Below are 25,197 nucleotides of genomic sequence, written 5' to 3'. Positions count from 1 at the left end.
CTGTACCAAAAAAACAGTTGTCATGGTTTTGTAATGTTGCTGTCAATATTCCACATCATAACATCATGTGCAGTAGGGATCATTAAAAAGTTCATACTCCGGTTCCGTGGAATAACAACGTCCCAAATACTCAGCTCTAAGAAGAAAACTACGTATCCCAGAGGACTTTGAGGCCAGAGATAAGTCACAGGAGGAGGACACATATAATTTCTCTCCCAGGCTGGAGCTTTCTCTCTCTCGGACTGTTGGAGAGTGGGAAGTGTTCCAGCCGTGTCACCTAGAGTTCACAGTAGGCCTCTCAGTTTTCGGGGACTCTCTCCCTCTGTTTTGTTCGATTTATTAGCCTCAATCATATTGTATTATATTGTGTTATCTTGTATTCCAGTATCATATTTATTAAAATAAGTTTTCCTCCTTAGATTGCCACCACTGTTCTCTTTTCCCATTCCCCTTTTCCCTTCCTTTTTGGGCCGGGGGCCCTACAGGTTGGCTGCCCCTTGCTGGGAGTTGGTTGAGAGAACAGGGAGGACATGATGGCTTCAAGGACATAACGACCTTGTGAGAAGGCTTTGTGAGGCAGAGGGGTGGGGACCAGGTGGCGAGGGTCTCGAGTTGTCACGGTGTCAGGGTATTGTTAAACTGTTTAGTTGGGGGTGAAAGGCAGCCAATCATTTGTTGTGCTGTGTCGGGGTTATCCAATCGTATTATGCCACAACTGCTGCTGGAGGGTATAAAAGGCTGTTCGCGCCTTAATAAAGTTGTACTCAGTTGCTAACTCACGTTGAGTCGTTTCTGAGTTCCACAGTCCCGCTCCCACAAAATGGCGCCCGAACAGGGACCCGGTCGCGCTTGAGGACAACCAAGGAACGGGAAGTGTGCCCGCAGGGGAAAGGACGGCGGCCGGGAGTGCACCGAAGCCTCAACTGACGAGCGACATGGAGCTTGAGGTAGCCCTGTCTTCATTACAAAGCCTCTTAGAGAAGCGGGGAGTGAAGCTCCGGGCCAAAACAATGTCGGCACTGGTCGTGGCAGGTCGGGCTAAAGAGCAGTTTAAGGACTTGAATGCCGCCCTTTTTGAAGTCAAGGAGTGGCGGGCATTCGGGGATGATCTGTGGGACGCAGTTTTAGTTGAACAGAAACATGCTAAGAAACTGCAGGCTCCCTGGCAGGAGGTTCCTAACTGTTTGAAACGCTACCGTATGCAACGTGCTACCGCTCAGCAAGCCGTGCAGGTCCTAAACGCAAGAGACGACGGGAAGGCGTCAGGCTCGTCGGCTGCGACGTTCGGGGCCGGTCCCCGCCCCACGCCGACCGTCCCTGAGGTGTCAGCGCGCCATCCTGCCGCGGCGTCTGGCACGCCGGATCCTGCGACGGCGCCTACTACCCTGCCCGTGTCGCCAGAGCCCCCGCCTGAGTTTCGACCGAAAGTTCCTCACCCCAACGAGGACGCGTATTCACCGCGGTGAGCTGGGGGGGAAGGGGGCGGCTGCAGCGATGTACCCCGGGGCGGGAGTGGTTAGCTGTTTTTCGACGCAGTGCTAGAAGGTGAATGGGGTGTGATTGGGGAGTTATACCACACGCATTCCCTGTGGTTCATCAACAAGATGAGGGCTAGGTGGTCTGATATGTTAATTTTGATTGGAAACTGCTACAGCAGTTAGAAAACATGGTTGCAGAAAACAGGTTACAGTCTGAAGCAGCCAGGTTTTCTGTGGGCGCCGGTTCGCTGGACTCGCCCTTACCATCCTCCTGTTGCTGAGGCAGACAGGTGCAATCATTCACAAGATCGAGCCTCGAACGAATGTATGGGTAACATGGGCCAATTCTGTTAACCAGTCAGATTTCTGTCTTAGTCTACAGTCTGTTAGTAGTCCGCTTCAAATGTGTTTGATAGGTCTTCTGATACTTAACTGATCAGAATTATTTCATGAGTTTATTAGTTATCCTAGTGTTGAATGTAATAATAGTTTGTCTGTTAGCAGTCTTTCTGCATGCTTAATTAAAAATTTAAACGTCACTCTTCAATGGGATCCTCAGGAATTGAATTTGTTAGAATCAAAATCGGGGACCAATGCCAATGAATGAATCGGCATGTTTGGTTTTTGGCAATGAGATACCCAATTGGTTATCGAGAGAAATTGCTAGAAAGAATTCGGGTGGCACCAACCTCACCCCAAAATTAGGTAATTATTCTAGTCCAATTAAGAACTGTTGGTGGTGTTGGTGTAATGATACAACAGGAGACAAGCAGCCAAAACGTGCTGTCCCATATGGGACTACAAAAAATGGGAACCATAGTGGCCCGTATTTATGGAATAATAAGAGCGCTAAAGCATTGCCCCCAGATATATTCCTGATCTGCGGGGATCGTGCGTGGAATGGTATTCCTGCGGATGCTCAGGGTGGGCCATGTTATCTGGGAAGATTAATGCTTTTGGCTCCACAGCATTGAGATATGGTTGAGTGGGTTACTAGTCTTGTGTCACCACAGACATCAAGCCGACAGAGACAGTCACTCCCTTCTGCCTGTAATGACTGGATTGAACTATGGTCTCTCACTGCTAAGACCTTTGCATCACTCCTGTGGCCTGGCCTTGCTGCTGGACATGCCATGAAGCAGATTGAGAGACTTGCTTGTTGGGCTGAAAAACAAGCCAGTGTGACTACAACCGCCCTCATGGAGTTGTTGATGGACCGGTCCAGCCTCTGTCATGCAGTCCTTCAGGACCGCGCTGCTATAGACTTTCTGCTTCTGGCATGGGGTCATGGCTGTGATGACTTCGATAGAATGTGTTGTTCCAATTTATCTGATCATAGCCAATCAGTGCACAAACAATTGCAGTAGCTAAGAGATCATACACAGGCTATTACTTAAAATCATAACCCCTTTGATGATTTTCTTAACAGAATAGGTATAAGTGGATGGTTAAAAGAATTGGTCTTGGGGGGAATTAGATGGTTGCTCATCATCTTGGGACTTGTAATCAGATTCAAACTAGTGATCAATATGATTCGATGCATACTTCATAACATGATTCCCACAGTGTTTATAGCTCAAAAAGAAAAAGAGGGAACTGTTGGGAGTTGGTTGAGAGAACAGGGAGGACATGATGGCTTCAAGGACATAACGGCCTTGTGAGAAGGCTTTGTGAGGCAGAGGGGTGGGGACCAGGCGGCAAGGGTCTCGAGCTGTCACTGTGTCAGGGTATTGTTAAACTGTTCAGTTGGGGATGAAAGGCAGCCTATCATTTGTTGTGCCATGTCGGGGTTATCCAGTCGTATTATGCCATGATTGCTGTTGGAGGGTATAAAAGGTTGTTTGTGCCATAATGAAGTTGTACTCAGTTGCTAACTCACATTGAGTCGTCTCTGAGTTCCACAATCCCACTCCTGCAGCCCCTGACACGGGCACATTGGTAAATCTAGGCAACCTGTGACAACAGTTTGCTTCTAAGAAGTACAAATGAACTCATCCCAGATTTGTAAGGGAGGATGTACAAACAGATCTGACAACAGTTGCATGCCAGTCTGTAAATACTACAAGACTTGGTCTACCATCATTAATACAGTATCTGGTGACTTGTCAGCTGCGAGCGGGAGAAAGTCTGGTCTGGATCAGATAAAACTTCATTCATTTCTATTTCTGTCAAACTAAACAGTTTCTGGCAGTAAAATTTATGTTGGTTTTTGGGGCCAGAAAATAGAATAATAGAATCGCAAGGTTGGAAGGGACCTATAAGATCATCTCGTCCAACCATCCTCTAATCACCATTGCTACCACAAGCCACTAACCCATATTTCATAGTTCCTCATACAGACACCTCCTGAGCACTGCCAGGGATAGCAACTCCACCACCTCCCTGGGCAGTCATTCCAGTGCCTGACCACTCTCTGAGAGAAAGTTTCTACTTATGTCTAATCTAAACCTCTTCGGGTACAACTTGCAGCCATTTCCTTGGGTCCTGTTTGTTGCCTGGGAGAAGAGACCAAACCCCTCCTCATCACAACCTCCCTTCAGGAAGCTGTAGAGTACAATGAGGTCTCCCTTGAGCCTCCTCCAGACTAAACAATCGCAGTTTCCTCAGCCACTCCTCATAAGACTTGTGCTCCAGAACCCTCAACAGATTTGTTGCCCATCTCTGAACATGTTCCAGGGCCTCAATGTCTTTCTTGTAGTAAGGGGCCTGAAACTGCACACAGTACTTGAGGTGCAGCCTCACTAGGGCTGAGTACAGGGGGACGATTACCTCACTGCTCCTGTTGGCCACATTATTTCTGATGCAGTCCAGGATGTCGCTGGCCCTCTTGGCCACCTGGGCACACTGCCAGCTCATGTTCAGCTGAGCATCGACCAACATCCCCAGGTCCCTTTCCTCTTCACATTCATCCAGCCACTCAACCCCAAGCCTGTAGCGCTGCAGGAGATTATTGTGGCCAAAGTGCAGGACCCACCACTTGGCCTTGCTGAACCTCAGCCCATTCACCTCAGTCTAGTGATCCAGCATATCCAGATCCCTCTGTAAGGCCTTCCTACCCTCAGGCAGATCCATACCACATCCCAACTTGGTATCATCTGCAAACTTACTGAGGGTGTATGCTCAATGCTTGATCCTGGCTTTGGGGACAAAATTACTTCTCCCAAAATGCTGGCACAAACTTCTTAAATTTGTATGGGTTTTTAATGGGTGCTGATGTATTTTGTGCTTTCTGGCACGGTATCTTTATGAATGAATGAGCCTGCCACCTCAAAGATGGACAGATCCCTTGGATCCACTGCAGAGGACACAGCTTTCACCTTCACAAGGTAAAAAATGTAACCATGGGAACACATAATTGTCATATTTTTCTCCTTCCCCACTCTCTAAACTTACACTGTTTGCATTGGGGCACTTCCTGGGGAGAGGAGACTTTGAATTTCAGTCTCTCTGGGCTGACACGAACCCGGTACACCACTTCTTGCAAACATACTCAGGCTAATAGGCTGCCTGTTTCTTCTGAGGAAAACTTTGTGCTCTCATCACAAATTGATACACATGCTTCTTGTGAAATTTTCATTTGAATCACTCCAGCCACTCTTGGGTATGTTTTGTTTCCCATCAGCTTCCCCAGCTTTTGGGGGTAATGAACAGAGCTGAGCTCCCTCAAGAGAGAATAAAGAGGTTTATTCCACCCTAATATGTCCCTCTCCATCACCTGACTTCTTCCCAGAAAATAATTTAGAGACATGCAGCCCAATAGCTCTGACACAGTTGGGAAGGCAATGCACCATCAAAAATCCTGGGGCTGGATGCCTGTAGTACGCACTCTGAATCTGTCCCCTCTCGGGGGTGAAACAGGACATACATAAACATCTGCAACTGCTGACAGATTTCAGCAACCACAACTCAATTTGACTTCCTCAAATGAAATCTCCTGCAAGTGAAATGATTCAACCCATCAGTAGGCTTGTTAAGACCTACTAGATTATTTCACATCTACACACCATCTTTGATTTAAAAGATGACATGTTATTAGATGATGCTTGCTGGTGTGAAAATAGAGAAAATTTCAGCATCCAGAAGCACTGAAGCCTCTGGCTCATTTTAATACCTCACTTTTCTGAATTAAGTTAACTTCTCTGCTAATAGCTTTGTAAACGTATGTACATGTAGGTCTGGTGATACACTACAGTAAAACATAAACTGCATCATGCTTAGCCGCCCTCTTAAAATAATTAAAAATCTGTTTCTGCTTAGTGAATGGATTTCCAAATTCAGACCTAGCTTGTTTTTGCTTCACACATTGAACTTCCCACTGTGCTTTCTCTTAAAAACGCCTAGTATCCAACATTCTGATCAAAGTGATTGCTCATGATGGGGCTTTTAAATGACCTGACATTCCACCATGAGACGTGCAGAAATTAAACTGTGCAGAAATGAAAAGTCCTGAGGTACCTCATACATGTCTGCAAGAGTCATGTTTTCTATTAGGAACTTTTCCTCTCCATTTGCTTTCAGTGCATGATGGCATAGAGTAGCTAAGAGATCATAACTAGTTTTAAGTGACAGTCACTCTGCGCTAACTTCTATTACTAATGAAAAATGCACTACTGAATGCCCCCAAATTTATATTTACAAGAACCTCATAAGTATGATTGAGACACATGTGTGTCTGTATGGGCACAGAGAGGGAAGGAGTGAGGTAAGAAGGAATTCACAACTAGAATGTAGGAATAGACAGGTATAAATGCTATTGAAAAGACAGGCAGGGAAGGAGGAGAGGGGGTGTTGCCCTCTACAAGTGTGACCAGCTGGAGTCCATGGAGCTCCACTGGTGGATAGATGAAAAGTTAACTGAGAGCTTATGGATTAGGGCTAAAGGGAATGCAGAAGAAATAGACATCGTAGTGAGAGTCTGCTGCGGGCTGCCTGATTAGGAAGACAGAGTGGATGATGCCCTCTATAAACAGATAGAAGCAATTTCACATTCACAAAACATGGTCCTCATGGGGGACTTCAACAACTCTGATATCTGTTGGAGAGACAACACAGCGGGGCATCAGAAACTGAAGAGGTTCCTGGAATGTGTTGATAACTCCCTGTTCCATATGGTACAGAAACTCATGAGAAAAGGGGCTAGGCTGGACCTTGTCCTCACCAACAAGGAGGGGCGGGTGAGTAATGTGAAGTTCAAGGGCAGCCTTGGCTGCAGTGACCACAAAATGGTGGAGTCCAAGATTTAGGGTGCCAAAGAGTGTGCACAGTAAAGTTGCTAGTCTGGACTTCAGGAGAGGAGACTTCAAACTCTTCAAGGAACTGCCTGACAGTGACATGGGAGAAAACCTTGGAGGGAAGAGGGCCCCAGGAATGCTGGTCAGTATTCAAGGACCATCTTCTCCAAGCCCTGAAGCAGTGCATCCCAAGAAAAAAAGCAGGCAAGAACACTGGGAGGCCTCTAAGGATCAACAAGGAGCTCCTGGACTTAAGCTCAAAAAGAACATCCATAGGGAGCGGAAGCAGGAAGAGGAAACCTGGGAAGACTACAAAGAAGTCGTCCTAGCTGTAAGATCAGGTTAGGAAAGCTGAAACTCTGATAGTATTAAACCTAGCCAGGGATTAAAGGGGAATAAGAACAAACTGTACAGACAAATCAGTGATAAAAGGTAGGTCAGGGAAGATGGCGTGCCCCCTCCAGAAGGAACTGGAGACCAGGTCACAAGGGATATGGAGAAAGCTAAGGTGCTCAATGACTTCTTTGACTCAGCCTTCGCTGGCAAAGGCTCTAGCCACACCACCCAAGCTGCAGAAAGCAAAGGTAAGAACTTGGAGGAGGAAGATCTATGTGTAAGTGAAAATCAGGTACGAGACCATCTAATAAACCTGAAAATGAGTAAGTCCATGGGACCTGATGGGATCCATCCATGGGTTCTGAGGGAACTGGCAGATAACGTTGCAAGCCACTATACATCATATTTGAAAGGTCGGTCATGGCAGTCTGGTGAAGTTCCCACTGAATGGAAAAGGGGAAAACACAACCCCCACACTCAAGAAAGGAAAAAAAGAAGTTACAGGGAACTACAGACCAGTCAGTCTCACCTCTGTGCCTGGCAAGATCATGGAAAAGATCTGCCTGAGGGACCTACTAAGGCACATGGAAAATAAAGACAAGGTGATTGGTGGTAACTAGTATGTCTTCACCAAGGGTAAATCATGCCTGACAAACTTGTCGGCCTTTTATGATGGAGTTACAGCATCAGTGGATAAAGGAAGAGCAACTGACATCATCTACCTGGACTCGTACAAAGCGTTTGACACTGTTCCACATGACATCCTGGTTGCTGAATTGGAGATAAAAGGATTTGGTTGATGGACCACTCTCTGGAAAAGGAATTGGTTAGATAAAAGGATTTGGTTGATGGACCACTCTCTGGAAAAGGAATTGGTTAGATGGTTGTTCTCAGAGAGATGTGGTCAACAGCTAAGTGTCAAAGTGGAGACTGGCGATGAGTGGTGTTCCTCATTCCTCAGTGATCAGTACTGGGACCAGTATCATTTAACATCTTTGTAGGAGACACAGACAGTGGGATTGAGTGCACCCTTATAAGGTGACATTTGCTGCCAAACTCATGGAAGGATGCATTGGAAAATACAGGTAATACAATTACAACTTCACTACTTGCTGGGAAGAGGAAAGGAGCCTTCAACAAGTTGTGCCTTAGTATCCTCAGAAAAGAGACAAACTGTGGAGTATCTCACTAAGTTTCTGAAGAAGACAATGGCAAAAGCACTGCTCCCTCTCTGCCTGTTTCTGACACTGGAATGGACTGCCCAGGGAGGTGGTGATTCAGTGACCCTGGGGGTGTTCAAGGAATGACTGGATGTTGTGTTGAGGGACATGGTTTAGTGGGAGCTATTGGTAATAGGTGAACGGTTGGACTAGACGATCTTTTTGGTCTTTTCCAACCTTGCTGATTCTATGATTCTATGAAAATGATGTCTTCGTCACCAGCAGCAACACTGAAGAAAACAATTTTAGGCCACAGGGCCTCAACAGACAAATGTGGAGAATGAGTATTTCACAGGGGGGCACAGAATCGTCATTAAAACCAGTCATCTGCCAAGGGTTATGAATACGGTAGTGTCTCAAACATAACTCTGCTCTCTGCATTTGGCATGTGGCACAGTTTAATATGTGAAATAATTGCCCGTGCAACTCTGCAGCCAGCGAGTCCCAACCATTTCTGCAAATCCTCCTTCCTGGCAGGCTTCCACCGAGCAAGACCCCAGTGCCAAGTCCCTCAGAAAAACACTGAAGGAGAACATCACAGAGGCTACATTTTGTTTTGAGCAGTAGAAACAACACTTTCAGATGTAGATGTACATGAGATTTGAAATAAAGTCTTCTGAGATTAGGTGTTTTACTCAGGTTTACTTAGTGTCTTTCAGCCAGGTGCCATAGGAAACCAAATCCTGGCTCTAGAGACCTAGCAAATGCACTCACAGTGGGAATGAAGGCATTTACGACTTTCCCCTCGTAATCTGGTACGTACTATATGAAGCACATATAGAGCATTTTTCTTCCTATTTAAAGTTCATTATAAGCACTTTATGCGCTGAGAAAAGCTCTGAGCACACCTATCAGATTTTCAGTCAAAACAGCTCGGTGTCTGGTAGGGGCTGTAGAACTGGTCGATTTATTTCATAAAATTTTATGTATAAAGCAGCAGTATCCATGAACTTAATGGTCAGAATATAGAGTCTACAGGGGTAATTTTTATTACAATTTATAGCAAGATTACCCATACTCCACAGTTTTCAGATTTTATTGAGATTTTATGGAACTATATGGCTAGAACAGTTAACTGCACCCAGCATAGCCATGGTTCATGGAGAATAGGAACTGGCACTGAACACAGTATAACTAATCTACTATAGAATATTAATTGCTATGATCCCATCAAAGGCAATATTTAAAATCATTTCACCAATCACATAATTTGCCATAAACCTGTGAATGAATGGTTGTATGTAGAAACATAAAGGTGAGAGTGATTACATGAATGGAATGCATGCATATATTTAAGAATCTCTGTCACTGAACTGTATACAGAGACATACAACACCATTTCATTTAAAGAAAGGACTTTTCTCATTCCAAGCTATTTGAATGTTGTGATTCTTATCTACACAAACACCAAACTACTGAAACTACTGAGAATTAAATCACAGCATAAAATGCACTAATACTGTATCACTAGAAGTTAACAGGGAAGATTAACTAAAATGCCACAAAGCCCTTACAAAAATAGTAGCAGATTGCAACTAATGCATTTCAACAGTCTAAAGATATTTTAGACATGAGAAAGTTTCCAGTAGGTTGGTCCAAGTCACAATAAAACCCAAGGCAGGGATATAATAAATGAGAAGTTTTATGCATGTTTCAGCTGGATCCAAATTTGTGGGATAAAAGCAATTAGATCAAAGCTCAATGCCAGTGAGAGCACAAAACTGAAGGACCAGAGGCATTCCTGGCACTGAAGGCAAAGAATTAACAGCTTCTAATAGGTGTAGGGACTCAGGACATGTTGAAATGGCCTTCCTAATCCTCCTTATGCTTGGTTTCACAAACAAAGCTGGAATACATACCTGTCTTGCTCCCTTCCCCAAACATGCTGCTAACAAGAAACACATGAGGCTAGATCACTGCTGATAAATGTTAGAAGAGTGTGCTTCAGTAGTGAAATAATCTATACATGAGGCTAGTGAATCAATAGACCTGACCTTCTGTAGAAGACTGTCACTCAAGCTACTTTGCCTAAAGCTTCCTTCTCAATTTAAATAGCAAAGTATATCTTCAAACCTGTATTTTAACTCTCCGTTCTGGTGAGAATTACTGTTAATTCTAGTTCTTAAATATACACACCATCTCCAGTGACATGGACTTCACCCCAAAGCCAAGCCTGTTTCCCTTCCAGCCTAGCCTCTGCCAACTGGCTTCTCCAAGAACAACTAATATTTCTTCCAGACAAACTGCAGAAACAGAAGGAGAGATTCAAGCCACAAACATTTTGGGGGGTAGGAAGGTGTGGGCAGACAGGTTGGAATACGTTGCATCCAACAACAAAAAATTACAGCTCATCTAGATCCACCCTGATGCAACGCAAGTCCAAAATCCACTGAAATGCAGAGAGAATCGTTTCCCATGAAACAAAAAAAGTCTGGTTTTAGTCAGGAGTCTCTTTCACAGCAAAAATGATACAAGCAGACCACATAGGGAGCATATAAACAGGAGGGGGAACGGATGATTACAAGGTGGATAGTGACAGGACAAGGGGGAATGGTTTTAAACAGAGACAGGGGAGGTTTAGGTTGGATATTAAGAAGTTTTTCACACAGAGGGTGGTGATGCACTGGAACAGGTTGCCCAAGGAGGCTGTGAATGTCCCATCCCTGGAGGCATTCAAGGCCAGGCTGGATGTGGCTCTGGGTAGCCTGGTCTGGTGGACTGCAACCCTGCACACAGCAGAGGGGTTAAAACCAGATGATTTTTGTGGTCCTTTTCAACCCAGGCCGTTCTTGATTCTATGATTTTATGATATAATCTGACCTTTAAACATATGGAATGGTTCTCAAATTCCTAACTTTACACTACAAACTGCATTTTATTTTGTGGAATAGACTTCACAGTAGATGGAAATATAGCATGTATATTTATATAAATACCGTAAACTGTACTTTAAAAAATGCGTAGTGGACAGCATACTCCAGGTTTAAGCCACAGCAAAATCTGTAGCAACAGGTACTGCATTTTCCATGTATTAGTTAGGAATATGGTATGTGTAAGCTGTGAAGAGATGTAATCAAGGTATTCTTGCAGGTCTGTATGCAAATATAATAACATAAAAACAGGTTGTGCCAGTGTCATTATGGATGCTTATGCACGTGAGAAGTTGAAGTTCAAATGGAAAATTTAAGGTTATCATGCTTTGAATGCAGGATTTTGTAATTGGTTCTATCTTCTTGAAACCTTACAAAGCTTCTAAGAGTGAAAAAACGCCTGTATCTGAAAAAGCAGAAACACCAAAACTGTGCAAGTCCTTGGTGCACCATCACCAAGGGAAACTTCTGAAATGCCCTTCAGTGAATGGAGTAACTCTTCTGAACTATGAGGAACAAGTTTTAGGGATATCATCTTTCACAAAATCTGCCACTAGAGGGATGTGATTTGCTGGTAGTACTCATGGATATCATCTGAAAGGAAATTGGTGGATTCAGGGTACTGGGACCAGAGTTTGCAGGGGAATGTGTTGTTGCCCTGCCAGGCCATGTTGTTTCTCTCTGAGTCTCTCCTTGTTCCCTTTCACGCTACAAATTCTGCCCGGATCTCTTTGCTACTCTCCTTATGTTTGTCTCCTACCTCCGTCTCTCCCATCCTATCCTATTTTTCCTCTTAACATATTCACACATCCATACCCACCTCACCACCATCCTTTCCAGCTTCCTAGTAAAGTTTCTCCTTGATTTTCCTCAGACTCTTTTTTTCCCCTTGCTTTACCCCTTAAGGGGATTATTATTATTTTTTTTTTTTCAGAGTTTTGAATCTGCCTGGCTTTCTGCAAATGCTTATGAATATCAAAGAATGGTCAAAGTCCAAACCAAACTTAAGGCTCATGGCTCAATACCACAGAGGTTCTAGAGTCTTACACCAACAAAATTAAAAAAAAAATAGGAATAAATTCTTCAACATAGAAAATGCTGTTTTTTTCCCTGCTCTCAGTCTCAGGAAGAAAAGATTATTTTTTTTTTAAATCAAAGAAATAAAAAGAAGGAAAAAAAGCAAGAATGAAGCAAGAAAAATGTTCACCTAAATGGTTAACATATAGACAATCTCCATGCAGCTGAAGACAAGGCTTTAATGGGAACTCTCAGGCAGCCTTATCCATAGGTGTTGCTACCTGCTGTGCCTCTAATTACACATTTTAGCAACACACGCCATTGCTGAACAGGGAAAAAAAGAAGGTGAGGAAAAAGTTTCTCCTGGGATTTTAACAAGCTGCAATGCTTTAGTATGTAATAATGCTTAGTGGTCATCACACACACAAAAAATCTTCAAATCTTTTTCAAGATTTTTGATGACAGAATAACAGTGACCACTGAAGGAAGCAATTTTCATCTCTTCATCACTGGGGGCTGAGAGACTTGTGGTGCCCAGGAACTTCATAGACTCATAGAATCATAGAATGGCCTGGGCTGAAAAGGACCACAATGATCATCTAGTTTCAACCCCACCCTCCCCCGCTATTTGCAGAGCCGCCAACTACCAGACCAGGCTGCCCAGAGCCACATCCAGCCTGGCCTTGAATGCCTCTAGGGATGGCAAGGGATGGCACTTCTGTAAGCCCTGACAGCCTTAACATATTGCCTCACTTTGTGCATATGGAATAAGCTAAGGATTGGGTTGTGGGTGAGCTGGCAGTTCAGGGATAGCATGCAGAGACTTCTGCTGCAGTGGGAATGGTAGGAGAGTATGTGTCTATCTGCATGTGCATGTGATTAGAGAGTTTTGGGATCACGTAAAGGTGTTAGAAACGTGTAGGTACTTATTGAGACCTCACATGCCTGCTGTTACATTACCAAAATATCTCCTGAATGTATAGTCCCTTCTTACTACGTATTTTTAATAAATTCCCAAAATACTGATTCTGATTTTGATTTAAATCAGGTGAACTGAGAGGTTTTTTATCCTGAAACAAAAATCAGTGTGATGGAAGGGTGCTTTTGTAGCAAAGCCAGGGTTCCTGTTGCTCCTCCTGAAATGTAGTATGTGACACAGGGCCTGATGGGATGCTCACTTCTGCGCCTGGTCACCTAATGGAGTAGATCCTCCTGGAAAACATTATGGCATATGTAAGATGGGGAAGTGATTAGGGACAAGGAAGGGACAACCGACTTTTATATCCACCCGGACTTTGATATGTTCCCACACAACATCCTTTTCTCTAAACTGGAGAGACACAGATTTGATGGATGGACTGTTCAGTGGGTAAGGAATTGGCTCGATGTCTGTTTCCAAAGAGCAGAAGTCAATGCCTCTATGTCCAAGCAAAGAACAGTGACAAGAGGTGTCCCTCGGGGGAGCCTTGCTGTTTAGTATTTTCACTGGTGACATGGACAGCAGGATTGAGTGCATGCTCAGCAAGCTTTCAGATGACAGTAAGATGAGCAGTACAGATGACATTTTATAGGAATGGGATGCCAAGAACAGAGACCTTGACAACCCTGGGCCCATGTTAACCTCATAAAGTTCAACAAGGCCAAATGAAAGGTCCTGCACCTGGGTCAGGGCAATCCCAAACATGTATATGCTGAGTGACAAATGAATTGAGAGTAGCCCTGCAGGGGTGGCCCTTGGACTACTGGTGGATGAAAACTCGACATGAACAAGCATTGTGCACTTTCAGCCCAGAAGGCCATATGTATTCTGGGCTGCATCAGAAGAGGAGTGGCCACCAGGGTGAGGAAGGTGATTGTCCACCTCTACTATGCCCTCATCAAGCCCTATCTGGAATACTGTACCAAGGCTTGGGACTCCCAGGACAAGAAAGATATGGAGCTGTTGGAGCAGGTCCAGAGGAGGCCATGAAGCTGCTCAGAGGGCTGGAGACCTCACTGAGGACTTCCAATACTTAAAAAGGGGCTGCCAGAGCATGTAGTGTTAGGACAAAGGGTAATAGCTTTACACTAAAAGAGGGCAGACTTTGATTAGACATATAAATAAGAAATTTTTTACTCTATAGGTGGCCAGATTCAGGAAAAGGTAGTCTAGAAAGTCTGTAGATGCTCCCTCCCTGGAAATGTTCAAGGCTAGGTCAAATGGGCCCTTGAGTAGCCTGGTCCAATAGAAGGTGACTATGCCCATGGCAGGGGTATGGAACTAGAGTATCTTTAAGGTCCCTTTCAATACTAAGCCTTTCTGTGATTTTATGAATCTGTGCTGCTAACATCTCAGGTATATGGGAGCTATTTCTTTGCAAGCTGATCTAGTTTTCAGTGCTGCAGAACCTGAGGGTTCTATAACTACCTGAAGGGAATTTGTAGTGAGCTGGGGGTCGGCCTCTTCTCTCATGTAACTGGTAATAGGACTAGAGGGAATGGCTTCAAGCTGTGCCAGGAGAGGTTCAGGCTGGATGTTAAGAGGTTCAGGCTGGATGTTAGGAAACACTGCTTCTCTGAAAGTGCGGTCAGGCAGTGGAACAGGCAGCGCAGGGAGGTGGTGGAGTCACCGACCCTGGAGGTGTTCAAGGAACGTTTGGACGTTGCGTTGAGGGACATAGTTTAGTGAGAACTATTGGTGATGGTGGATGGTTGGACTGGATGATCTTGTAGGTCTTTTCCAACCTTGGTGATTCTGTGAAATGTCAGAAGTAGTGACTTCAGATATTTCTGAACCCTCATGTCTCCTTCGGTTGGTGTAGAGGATTAGCAGTCAATTCAATTTGTCAAAAATGTCCTATTGGCATCAGCATCCATTTACAAATTCTTTAAAGCTAACTAAGAGAAGTGAGCCTTTGCATTTATGAAATTTGTTTAATCAGTTGTTTCATGCAACATCACTGTTATATTTATATTGTTTAAAAAAGAGAAAAGCACACTCCAGCAAAAGATGACAAAAGATGAGTACCTAGAGTAGATTGCTGCCCATTATTCTTCTACCGTATTTATTCAAATTCACCTGAACATTTCTAACAAAATAATTAGTGAAAGCAAAAAAAAAAAAAAAAAAAAAAACAACAACAACTGATGAGAAAAGAAATAAAAAGAAACCTTGATCTCTTCTTTTCTTTTAGCTCTAATAGGTGTTGCAGGGCCGGTTAATGATCTCAGCCAATAATAGTACAAAAGAGAGATTGTCAGGGCAGCTCAGGAGGCCTGGAGCTTGTGGGCTGAAATCCCTACAGCGCATTAAATTCTGGAATTTTGTTGATGAAGCCAAGGTAGTGAATTTCCAACTTTTACAAGATCAAGAGGTCCTTCACATGGAGGAGACTACTACCAGAGCCAAGCAGCACCTCAGAAAAGAAAACACATGGCAGAAATTCCGATGAGCTCAAGGTCAGGTGCTGCTCACAGCTCCAAAACCAAAATATAGTCTAAGACTAATTTATTTTATTATTATTATTTCAGACAACACAGTGAAACATTCTGCTTTCATTTATCACTTCTTGACAAAAATGCCACATGGTCCCAAAACTGCATAATTTTATGAAATATACTAAAACTTCTTAAACCGTCATTTTGAGGCTTAAAACGAAACAAGGATCTGTGTTTGGTTCCTATGGTTTTAGCCTGTAAAAAGGACACACCTTGTACTTGTGTACTGAAGGAATGGGAGGAGAACCAAAGACTTATGGAAAACAGAACAGTACTAAACAGAATGATCAACCACTGCTATATACACAGTAACAGACAAACATGAGAGTTATTAAAAAAAACAATCTTTCAGTCATGGATGTCTGTTCATTATGCAATTAGGTACTCAAGAGACATTATGTGTTACTAAATGTCCCATAACTTCATAAGCCCTAAAGTAAGGTTATCTGGCAGTATCCTCCCTTTCCGCTTCAAGCAATACCTCATTTCAGGGGAGAATCAGCCATATTTTATACGCCCATACACAATGAACCCTGAAATGAGTATCCCTCATTCCCTACCTCATGTTCCCATTTCTGTCACTAATGTCTTCTTTACAAGGTATCTGGGCACATCTGTTTTCTCTTTTCTTCCTCTATCCATTATGTCATAATCTCTAACAACTTTTTGCTGCATTGGTAACTGTCACATTCTCATTTTTTCTTGCTATCCAGCTCCCTTTTTTGTGTTCTTTGGACTCCTCTCTAAGACCATATCTGTCCTTCTGGCATGAGCTTTCCTCCTCCTTTCACACTTCCACAAGCCTCTTATATCCTGCGTCTGCAAATTTCATTCCCAGCACTCTGTGTGGTTTCCTTCCTTCTGCTGTTTAATCTGGAAGAGGCAACTTCATTCAATATATGCCACTCCTTGAGCCTAATAAAACCTACCTCTCTGTATGTGCTACTGCTCTTTAATCCAAAAGCCTTCCCTTCTCACATTCCTAAAGTACAAGTGCTTTCTCTTTGACGGAAACAATCTGACTCTCCTGCCTGCTCTCGTTTTTTGAGCTCTGTATCACCTAGTGAGTTTTTCATGTCCTTCTATGATATTCTATACGTTGTCATTATTCCACTGTCCTATTTCTTCAGTTCCTAGGAAAGATCTATTTCTCGCAGGCCAAAACTTGACATACGCTGTCTAAGCACCTGACATCACTGCTGACCTCAACTATTTTTTCTGGAATTTATTTTAAAGAGCACTGAGGATAAGACTTCTAAAGGTCCTCTGTGAGTAGCTTAAGTTTTGTGTCACTTTGGCAAGTGACACAGCAAGCTTCCAAACTAACAGTTTTATAAGGCTGTTCTGTTTTCTTCATACAAGAATGATTTTACAGATGCCACAGACATACAAAACCAGTTCTACCTTACCTTTGACGTGGCTTCTCCCATCCTCCAACAGTGGCACTACTATAGTGTTGTTCATATTCCCAGGTGATCTCACAGCTGTGTAGACAACAGGTACTGACTGTACCACAACAGGTATACGGTGCACGTGACTCATTTTATTGGACTGCAAGTTCATGGGGCTTGAAGGTGGAACTGGATGGATAATGTGCAAAAATTGCTGGCCTCCGACACCAGATGCAGAGGCCACAAGAGGACCTGGACTTAATACTGATGGTACAGATGCTGCTGAGGATACCGACGTTATTACTGTGGGTGATGAAGCTGGTCGACTAGAAGAAGAAGAAGTAGAAGTAGAAGAAGGGGAGGAGGCTGATGCTGTCATGGAAACTGGTGAAGATGAAGCTGCTGTGGGGGATGACCTGGCTTTGTTTATCGATAAGTCCACTGGTTCAGTCTGTGTTTGGAAATGATCTGCAGATAATGAATCCTCCGGAGGATCTGCCTTCATGTTGTTTAGTAACAAGGGTACAGCTTCCATATCTGGGTAGTTGTGGACGTTTGGAGACTGTTGAGAAAGGACAGAAGGACATATTTTTAGTTACATATGTGGCTAAAGGCAACATGAATGCCCAGTGTGTCATCCCCAAGAGAGATGGTCACCAGTATTTTTTAAACAACTTCCCAAATGCTTGAAGCCTGTAAGTTCTCCTGCTTGTCTACATTCTTCGAGACCAGGCAGACCTTGCTTCATCTTTCTGTCATAAGTGACCTTTAAAAGAGCAAGTCTAATCACTTGTTCACTCTTTGCAGCAGCAATTCTTATTGGAGTTAGAACACCATATATTCTCTCTCATTGATATACATTCTCTTTTTTGAAAATTTATTTTATATACTAATAAAAACTAAATCCTGATTTTGCAAAATAGCTTTGTGCCATTGGCTAATCCTTTCAAAACTAGTTGGTCTAAATTTATTCTAGAATGGTGACACCTGTGACTTTTTATAGTTTTATTATTTATTTTCATCATCAATGTGGTTAATACAATATTTGGATAACAATACTGGGCTAAAGATAGATCCCCGGGGAAGCCCACTTGATACATCTTCCTTTCATGACAGCACATCATTAATAACTACCCTACAAAAATGTTTTTTCAAGCAATTTGCAATAGGAAGAGCAATGAAGGAAATGCCCATTGATAACCTGGTAGTAAGAGAAAGCTTAATATCTACCTGGCACAACACTGCAACAGTGCTTCTAGGTGGGCACACTGCCACAGCTCCATTCCCTACTGTAGTATGGAACCCAACACAGATCAAAGAAGCTTGCCAAGCTACTTCAAACCCCGATCCAAAACAATTCTTTTATACACAAATCTAATAAGCCATCTTTTTATGGTACCTAAGCAGCCCTGAATGCATTCTCTCATTCTCTAGACTACAGTATGTAATCTCTAAAATATTAAGGCAGACACATGTAACCCAGAAACATTTCAGTTCACCCACTTTAAGTAGGCTAACAATCAATCAAGCAAACTATGAATTTGATTTGGGATTTTTATAATCTACTAGGGTAAATATTTTCATTGACAATCATCATTTTTGAGTCAGAGCCAAATTTCATCACAGAATAAATTTCAACTGCAAAAGGAAAACAGAAGCATTAATATTAAAAACCATAATAACAACAGTCTAAGTGGGTATTACCCCTAGCAGTATGAAAGATGAGATGTTTAGTAGATCTCATCCATTCAGTTGATTTAGATTTGTTCTTGGACCTAACATTTCCTCCCATTTGAAAGCGAGAACATCTCTGGAACAGCACATCTCCTGCTCTATTCATATACAAATCAACTTAAAACAAAGAGATCCCAATTCATCCGGCCACAGACCCTGCTGTTCAGCTGTAATACAAATAAGAAAAACAAAATTTCATTTATAAAGACAATGGGGATTTCTGCTTAAAAAAGAACACAGCATTAAGAACAGGTCACTTTTCAAAGCACGTAACAAATGCAAATGACGAGGTCATGAAAATTTCTTCCTCAAAAAGGTAGAACAGTCTGTAATTGCTCAGTGACAACTGCTTACAACTTACCCTGAAACACCTTACCCTGGATACTGTCAGTAATGAGATTCAGCATTAAGCACACTGGACGTGCAATGATAAAGACAAAACCATAAATATACATAGCACAAAGTGGGTCATTTTTCAGCTCTTGACAACAGCTGACTGAAGTCTTAACATGCAACAGGCAAGCAGCCTGGTTTTGTTTAGCTAAGGAGACCAGTGGAAGAGGGAAGGCAAGGTGCAAAGGGATACCCTGCACACTGTATAGCAAAACCTTCAGAAGATCATGTCTCTTAAAGGCCTTAGAGAAGGGGGATAGATGTTTTCTCATCATCTCCATGTACAGGAGAGATGTGAGATCCCCATGCATCCCCTTGTGCACAGGGATGGGCAAGGGTATCATGCAGCATTTAGAAGCAGTACGAATTGCCAGCTCCTGGTTGAAGAAGGGCAGACAAATGGGCAGTGGAGGAATTCCTGCATGTTGACAGACTTCCAGGCTTCCCCTGGGTGTGTGAGGCAGATTCCAGTGACAGTGCTGCCTGCCTTGGTAGTATCAGGATGCTGGCAGGAAGAGCAAGGAAGGACCCCAGACTTGTACAAAGCCAAGGGCACCGCTGCAAGTGCAAACAGGACAGACAGAAAAGCACAGTAAGTGTTCTTTACATGGATAAAATCAGTTGCCTTTGAGATAAAGCGCAGTTCATCTGTCACCATAGTCTTAAAGATCTTTCTTCACTTGTTGTATGGTAATTGAAGTAATTACATCTACTCTTTTGAGACAAGAAAAAAAGAAAAAAAAGGAAGGAAAAATTAGCATGTAACAACAGGCTACCATGTAAATCATTTTATATTTTAGCAGTCTTTGTATATTTGGTTTTCTATCACACGATCCCTATAACTACTTCTGCCTTTCATTAGTACACTCTATCAATCTGGTTTCTGGATCAGACCTTGTACATGATTGGAGCTGCTATATACTAGCAGCTATGTACGATAATACAGTTACTATTTCAGCCTTCATTACTAAGATGAAACTTGAAAAATTAATGATGCCTTCATGAATGTCTACACAGAATAAAACTGGTTTGTGCTCCCGTACCCTCCTTTCGCTCGCAAAACTCTAAAATTAAAAATGTCTGTGCTTTCATACACTCCGTCTGTCACTGAATTCAGCTGACATTACAAAACACGGCAGGATTCCTACTAGCAACACTTGGTGTCTCCTTTGGCTTCAGATAAAAAACAAGTGAGTTATAGTTTGTACTGACAGTAGTCAACAGAGACAACTATTCCAACAAATTGCACCCTAACAGTGACCCAAACATGATGGAGGTGTTTTTCCAGTATCTCGGACTTTAACTCAAGGTGCCAAAGCTCTATTTAGAACCACAGAATCATAGAGTCATCAAGGTTGGAAAAGGCCTCCAAGATCATCCAATCCAACCGCCCACCTATCACCAACAGTCCTCAATAAACCATGTCCTCAACACAACACCTAAAGTTTTCATAGAATCATAGAATCACAAGGTTGGAAAGGACCTACAAAATCATCTCGTCCAACCATCCTCCCATTACCACTGCTACCACAAGCTACTAAACCAGATCTTGTAGCTCCTCATCCAGACACCTCTTGAACACTACCAGGGTTGGCAACTCCACCACCTCCCTGGGCAGCCATTCCAATGCCTGACCACTCTCTGAGCATCAGCCAACACCCCTTTCTTCTTCAGGACTAGGGGAAATGGGCTGAAACTTCAGCATAGGAAGTTCCACACGAATGTGCGCAAGAACTTCTTTATGGTGAGGGTGATGGAGCACTGGAACAGGCTGCCCAAGGAGGTGGTGGAGTCTCCTTCTCTGGAGATATTCAAGTCCCGCCTGGATGCCTACCTGTGTGACCTGGTGTAGGGAGCCTGCTTTGGCAGGGGGGTTGGACTCGATGATCTCTGGAGGTCCCTTCCAACCCCTACAATTCTGTGATTCTGTGATTCGGTTGGACTTGATGATCTTCAAGGTCTTTTCCAACCTGAGTAATTCTATGATTCTATGATTCACAGTCATCCAGACACTCAGCCCGAGCCGATAGCGCTGCAGGGGGTTATTGTGGCCAAAGTGCAGAACCCGGCACTTGTCCTTGTTGAACCTCATCCCATTCCCCTCAGCCCAGTGATCCAGCCTATCCAGATCCCACTGAAGGACCTCCCTACCCTCAGGCAGATCCACACCACTTTCCAACTTGGTGTCATCTGCAAACTTAATCCCCTCACCTAGGGGATCCCCTCATCTAGTTCATTTTCTCCAAGACCTCCAGGGTTGGAGACTCCACCACCTCCCTGTGCAACCAATTCCAGAGTCTGACCACTCTTTCAGAAAAGCAGCACTTCCTGACATGCAGCCTGAATCTCCCCTGGCACAACTTGAGGCCATTCCCTGCAGTCCTATCACTGTTACACAAGAGAAGAGGCTGACCCTCAGCTCATCACAACCTCCCTTTAAGTTAGAAAGAACGATAAGATCTTCCCTGAGCCTCCTCTTCTCCAGACTGAACAATACCATCTCCCACTGCATAAGACCTGTGCTCCAGACCCCTTACCAGTGTTGCCCTTTGTAGAGAGTCAAAAACTGAACACAATACTTGAGGTGCGGCCTCACCACAGCTGAGTACAGAGGGATAATTAATTCCGTGCTTCTGCTGGCAACACTGTTTTGGATACAAGCCAGGACAGTACTGGGCTCCTCGGCCACCTGCTGGATCATATCCAGCCAAGTATCAAGCAATACTCCCAGGTTTATTTTCTCTACACAGTCTTCCAGTTACACAGTCCAAGACTGCAGCGCTGCCTGCAGTTGTTGTGGCCAAAGTGAAGGACCTAGCACTTGGTCTTCATACAATCAAAGAATACTAGAATGGCCTAGATTGGAAAGGACCTCAAAGATCATCTAGTTTCAACCCCCCTGCTGTGTGCAGGGTTGCAGTCCACCAGACCAGGCTGCCCAGAGCCACATCCAGCCTGGCCTTGAATGCCTCCAGAGATGGGGCATCCACAACCTCCCTGGACAACCTGTTCCAGTGCATCACCACCCTCTGTGTGAAAAAATTCCTCCTACTATCTAATCTAAATCTCCCCTGCCTCAGTTTAAAACCATTCACCTTTGTCCTATCACTACCCACCACATAAACAGCTGTTCCCCCTCCTGTTTATACGCTCCCTTCAAGTACTGTAAGGCCACAATGAGGTCTCCGTGAAGCCTTCTCTTCTCCAAGCTAAACAAGCCCATTCCCTTCAACCTTTTCTCATAGGAGAGGTGCTCCAGCTCCCTGATTATCTTTGTGACCCTCTTCTTGACCCACTCCAACAGCTCCATGTCCTTCCTGTATTGGGGCCCCAGGTCTGGATGCAGTACTGCAGATGGGGCCTCAAAAGAGCTGAGTAGAGGGGGACAATCACCTCCCTTTCCCTGCTGGCCATCCCTTTTTTAATGCAGCCCAGAACACAGTTGGCCTTCTTGGCTGCAAGTGCACACTGCTGGCTCATGTCCAGTCTATCAGGACCCCCAAGTCCTTCTCCGCAGGGCTATTCTCAAGTTGCACTTAGCCTTACTGAATCATAAAATAATAGAATCATAGAATCACGACGTTGGAAAGGGCCTACAAGATCATCTCATCCAACCGTTCTCTTACCACAATTACTACAACTGCGCTACTAAAGCATATCTCTAAGCTCCTCCTCCAGACACCTCCTGAGCACCATCCGGGATGGTGATTCCACCACCTGTCTGGGCAGGCCATCCTAGTGCCTGACCATTCTTTGAGAGAAAAGTTTTTTCCTTGTATCTAATCTAAATCTCCCCTAGCGCAATTTCTGATCTTTTCCTTGGGTACTTAATGGAATGATAGAATCACAGAATCAACAAGGTTGGAAAAGACCTACAAGATTACCCAGTCCAATCATCCACTAACTCATCACCAATATTTCTCACTAAACCATGTCCTTCAACACAATGTCCAACTGTTCCTTGAACACTTCCAGGGTCAGTGACTCTACCACCTCCCTGGGCAGTCCATTCTAGTGCCTGACCACAGAGAAGTAGTACTTCCTAATGTCCAGCCTGAATCTCCTCTAGTCCAGGTTGAAGCCATTCCCTCTAGTCCTACCACTGTTACACAAGAGAAGAGGCTGATTCCAGCTCACTACAACCTCCCTTCAGGTAGTTATAGAGAGAGTAATAAGGTCTCCCCTGAGCCTCCTCCAGAATGAACAATCCCAGCTGCTTCAGCTGCTCCTTCAGCTGCTTGAACCTAATTAGGTTTTCATGGGCCCACTTCTGTCCAAGTCCCTATGGATGGCTTCCCTTCCCTCCAATGTAAAGACTGCACCATCCATTTTGGTGTCATCTGCAAACTTGCTGAGGGTGCACTCAGTGCCATCGTCTGTGTCATTGATGAAGATGTTGAAGAGCACCAGTCCCAGAACCGATCCCTGAGAGACACCACTTGTGACCAGACTCCACCCTGACACAGAACCACTGATCACATCCCTTTGGCTGCATCCAGCCAGCCAGTTCCTAATTCACTGAACAGTCCACCTTTTGAAACCCATGCCTCTCCAATTCAGAGAAAAGGATGTGGTGAGGGACCATGTCAAAGGCTTTGTACAAGTCCAGGTAGATGGCATCCATCGCCCTTCCCCCTTCCACCGAAGCCTTCACTCCATCATAGAAGGCCACCAGATTGGTCAGGCAAGATCTGCCCTTGGTGAAGCCATGCTGGCTGTCTCAAATCACCACTTCATCTCCTGTGTGCCTTAACATGCTGACTAGGAGGATCTACTCCATGATCTTCCCATGCACAGAGGTGAGGCTCACTGGCCTGTAGTTCCCCATATCTTCCTTTCTCCCTTTCTTGAAAATGGGAGAAATGTTTCCCTTTTTCCAGACACCAGAGACTTCACCGAACAGCCAGGATTTTTTAAATATAATGGAGAGTGGCTCAGCAACCACACCAGTCATCTCTTTCAAAAGCTCAGGATGGATATCATCTGACCCCATGGACTTATACACACTCTATTTCATGATGAAGACTTCGACTTGTTCCACCACTACAGTGGGATGGAAACCACATCCCACACCCTCACCTAGAGGCTCATGGTCCTGGCAGACATGGGAATCCTGACCACCTATTAAGACTGAGGCAAAGCACTCACTGAGTGCCCCATAGTGTTTAGACCGTATTAGAATGAAGCCTCAAAATACTAAATTAGCTTTATTTGCTGGAAAGACATAGTATAAGAAAACTTTTTCTAATGACCTTTTTGAGGTCAATGACCTGATCCTTGGTAACCAAGCTGCCCTCGGCGTCCAACAAGGGATGGAGATTCTCCCTAGCCTTCCTCTTGCTGTTGATGTATTTATAGAAATATTTATTGAACATATTTTCCTCAGCCTTCTCCCAGAAATGTCTGTTGTTCTTGGGAGTCTGGCAGCTTCCAGAGCACTTGGTGGTCAGGAGGGGTTCAGCCGAAGGTCCCTGTGACCCAGTGGGCTGCCCTGGCCTCTGTCCCAGCTCATGGAAACCAAACATGAGGGCATGTATCTCCATGCAGCTTCCTTATCCCAATGTTCTTTGCCTCTGGTGTCAGGGAGAGGAAGAGCCTCAGTCCCTGCCCTCGTGTCTGCACAATGAGGCCACTGAAATCCAGGCAGAAACAGAATTGCAAGGCAGACCAGCATGCCTCCCTTCTAGAAAGGGTTCTGAACAACACTGCAGACTCTGCTGGTCACTGCTCTTAGCTTGTACTTTCTGCTAGCCCTTTGGAACTGTAACCAGTACCCTTGTTAGCTGGTTGCTAATAAATGCTGTCGGGCACACAGCACGTGATTTCCATGTTCACAAAGCATTTTTTGGCTTTGTGAAAAAAGTATTCCTTACTGCCTGTCTTCCCATCTCTCATGGAAAACCAAGCAGCTGGTCACACAACCAGTCATCATGCCTGAGTGAAGCACAATACAGCCATGACTGATACTGAATTACCTGCTGGATGACCACCCTTTCCTGCACAGCTACACATCATCTTCTTTCTAGTGCCCCAAACTCAACTTACTGTAG

The 25,197-nt window shown here is 44.1% G+C and overlaps 2 protein-coding genes across 8 annotated transcripts in view; one reads left to right on the top strand and one right to left on the bottom strand.

Moving 5' to 3' along the window:
* Positions 1-25,197, bottom strand: part of KLF12 (KLF transcription factor 12) — a 271,938-nt gene that overhangs the window by 84,131 nt on the left and 162,610 nt on the right. For all 7 annotated transcript variants that reach the window (XM_072354294.1, XM_072354332.1, XM_072354313.1 and 4 more), the window contains exon 4: positions 17,039-17,582. In XM_072354294.1, coding sequence (XP_072210395.1) covers positions 17,039-17,582 — 544 coding nt within the window. The remainder of the gene's footprint in view (positions 1-17,038; positions 17,583-25,197) is intronic.
* LOC140261183 (uncharacterized) lies at positions 784-2,659 on the top strand. The gene is made up of 2 exons (XM_072354359.1): positions 784-1,462; positions 2,492-2,659. The coding sequence occupies exons 1-2, from the start codon at positions 936-938 to the stop codon at positions 2,613-2,615; spliced, it is 651 nt and encodes a 216-aa protein (XP_072210460.1). The 5' UTR covers positions 784-935; the 3' UTR covers positions 2,616-2,659.

This window comes from Excalfactoria chinensis, chromosome 1 (assembly GCF_039878825.1).
Source record: "Excalfactoria chinensis isolate bCotChi1 chromosome 1, bCotChi1.hap2, whole genome shotgun sequence".
Classification (NCBI taxonomy): Eukaryota; Metazoa; Chordata; class Aves; order Galliformes; family Phasianidae; genus Excalfactoria; species Excalfactoria chinensis.
The sequence above is the reverse complement of the archived record's forward strand: the minus strand, read 5'-3'. Positions and strand labels throughout refer to the sequence as shown.

What these genes read in the sequence shown, in the direction of transcription:
- LOC140261183 (XM_072354359.1), top strand. Translation starts at nt 936, where the DNA reads ATGGAGCTTGAGGTAGCCCTGTCTTCATTACAAAGCCTCTTAGAGAAG. An exon ending in GAGGACGCGTATTCACCGCG is followed by an intron (nt 1,463 to 2,491) that starts GTGAGCTGGGGG and finishes GTGTCACCACAG; the next exon opens with ACATCAAGCCGACAGAGACA.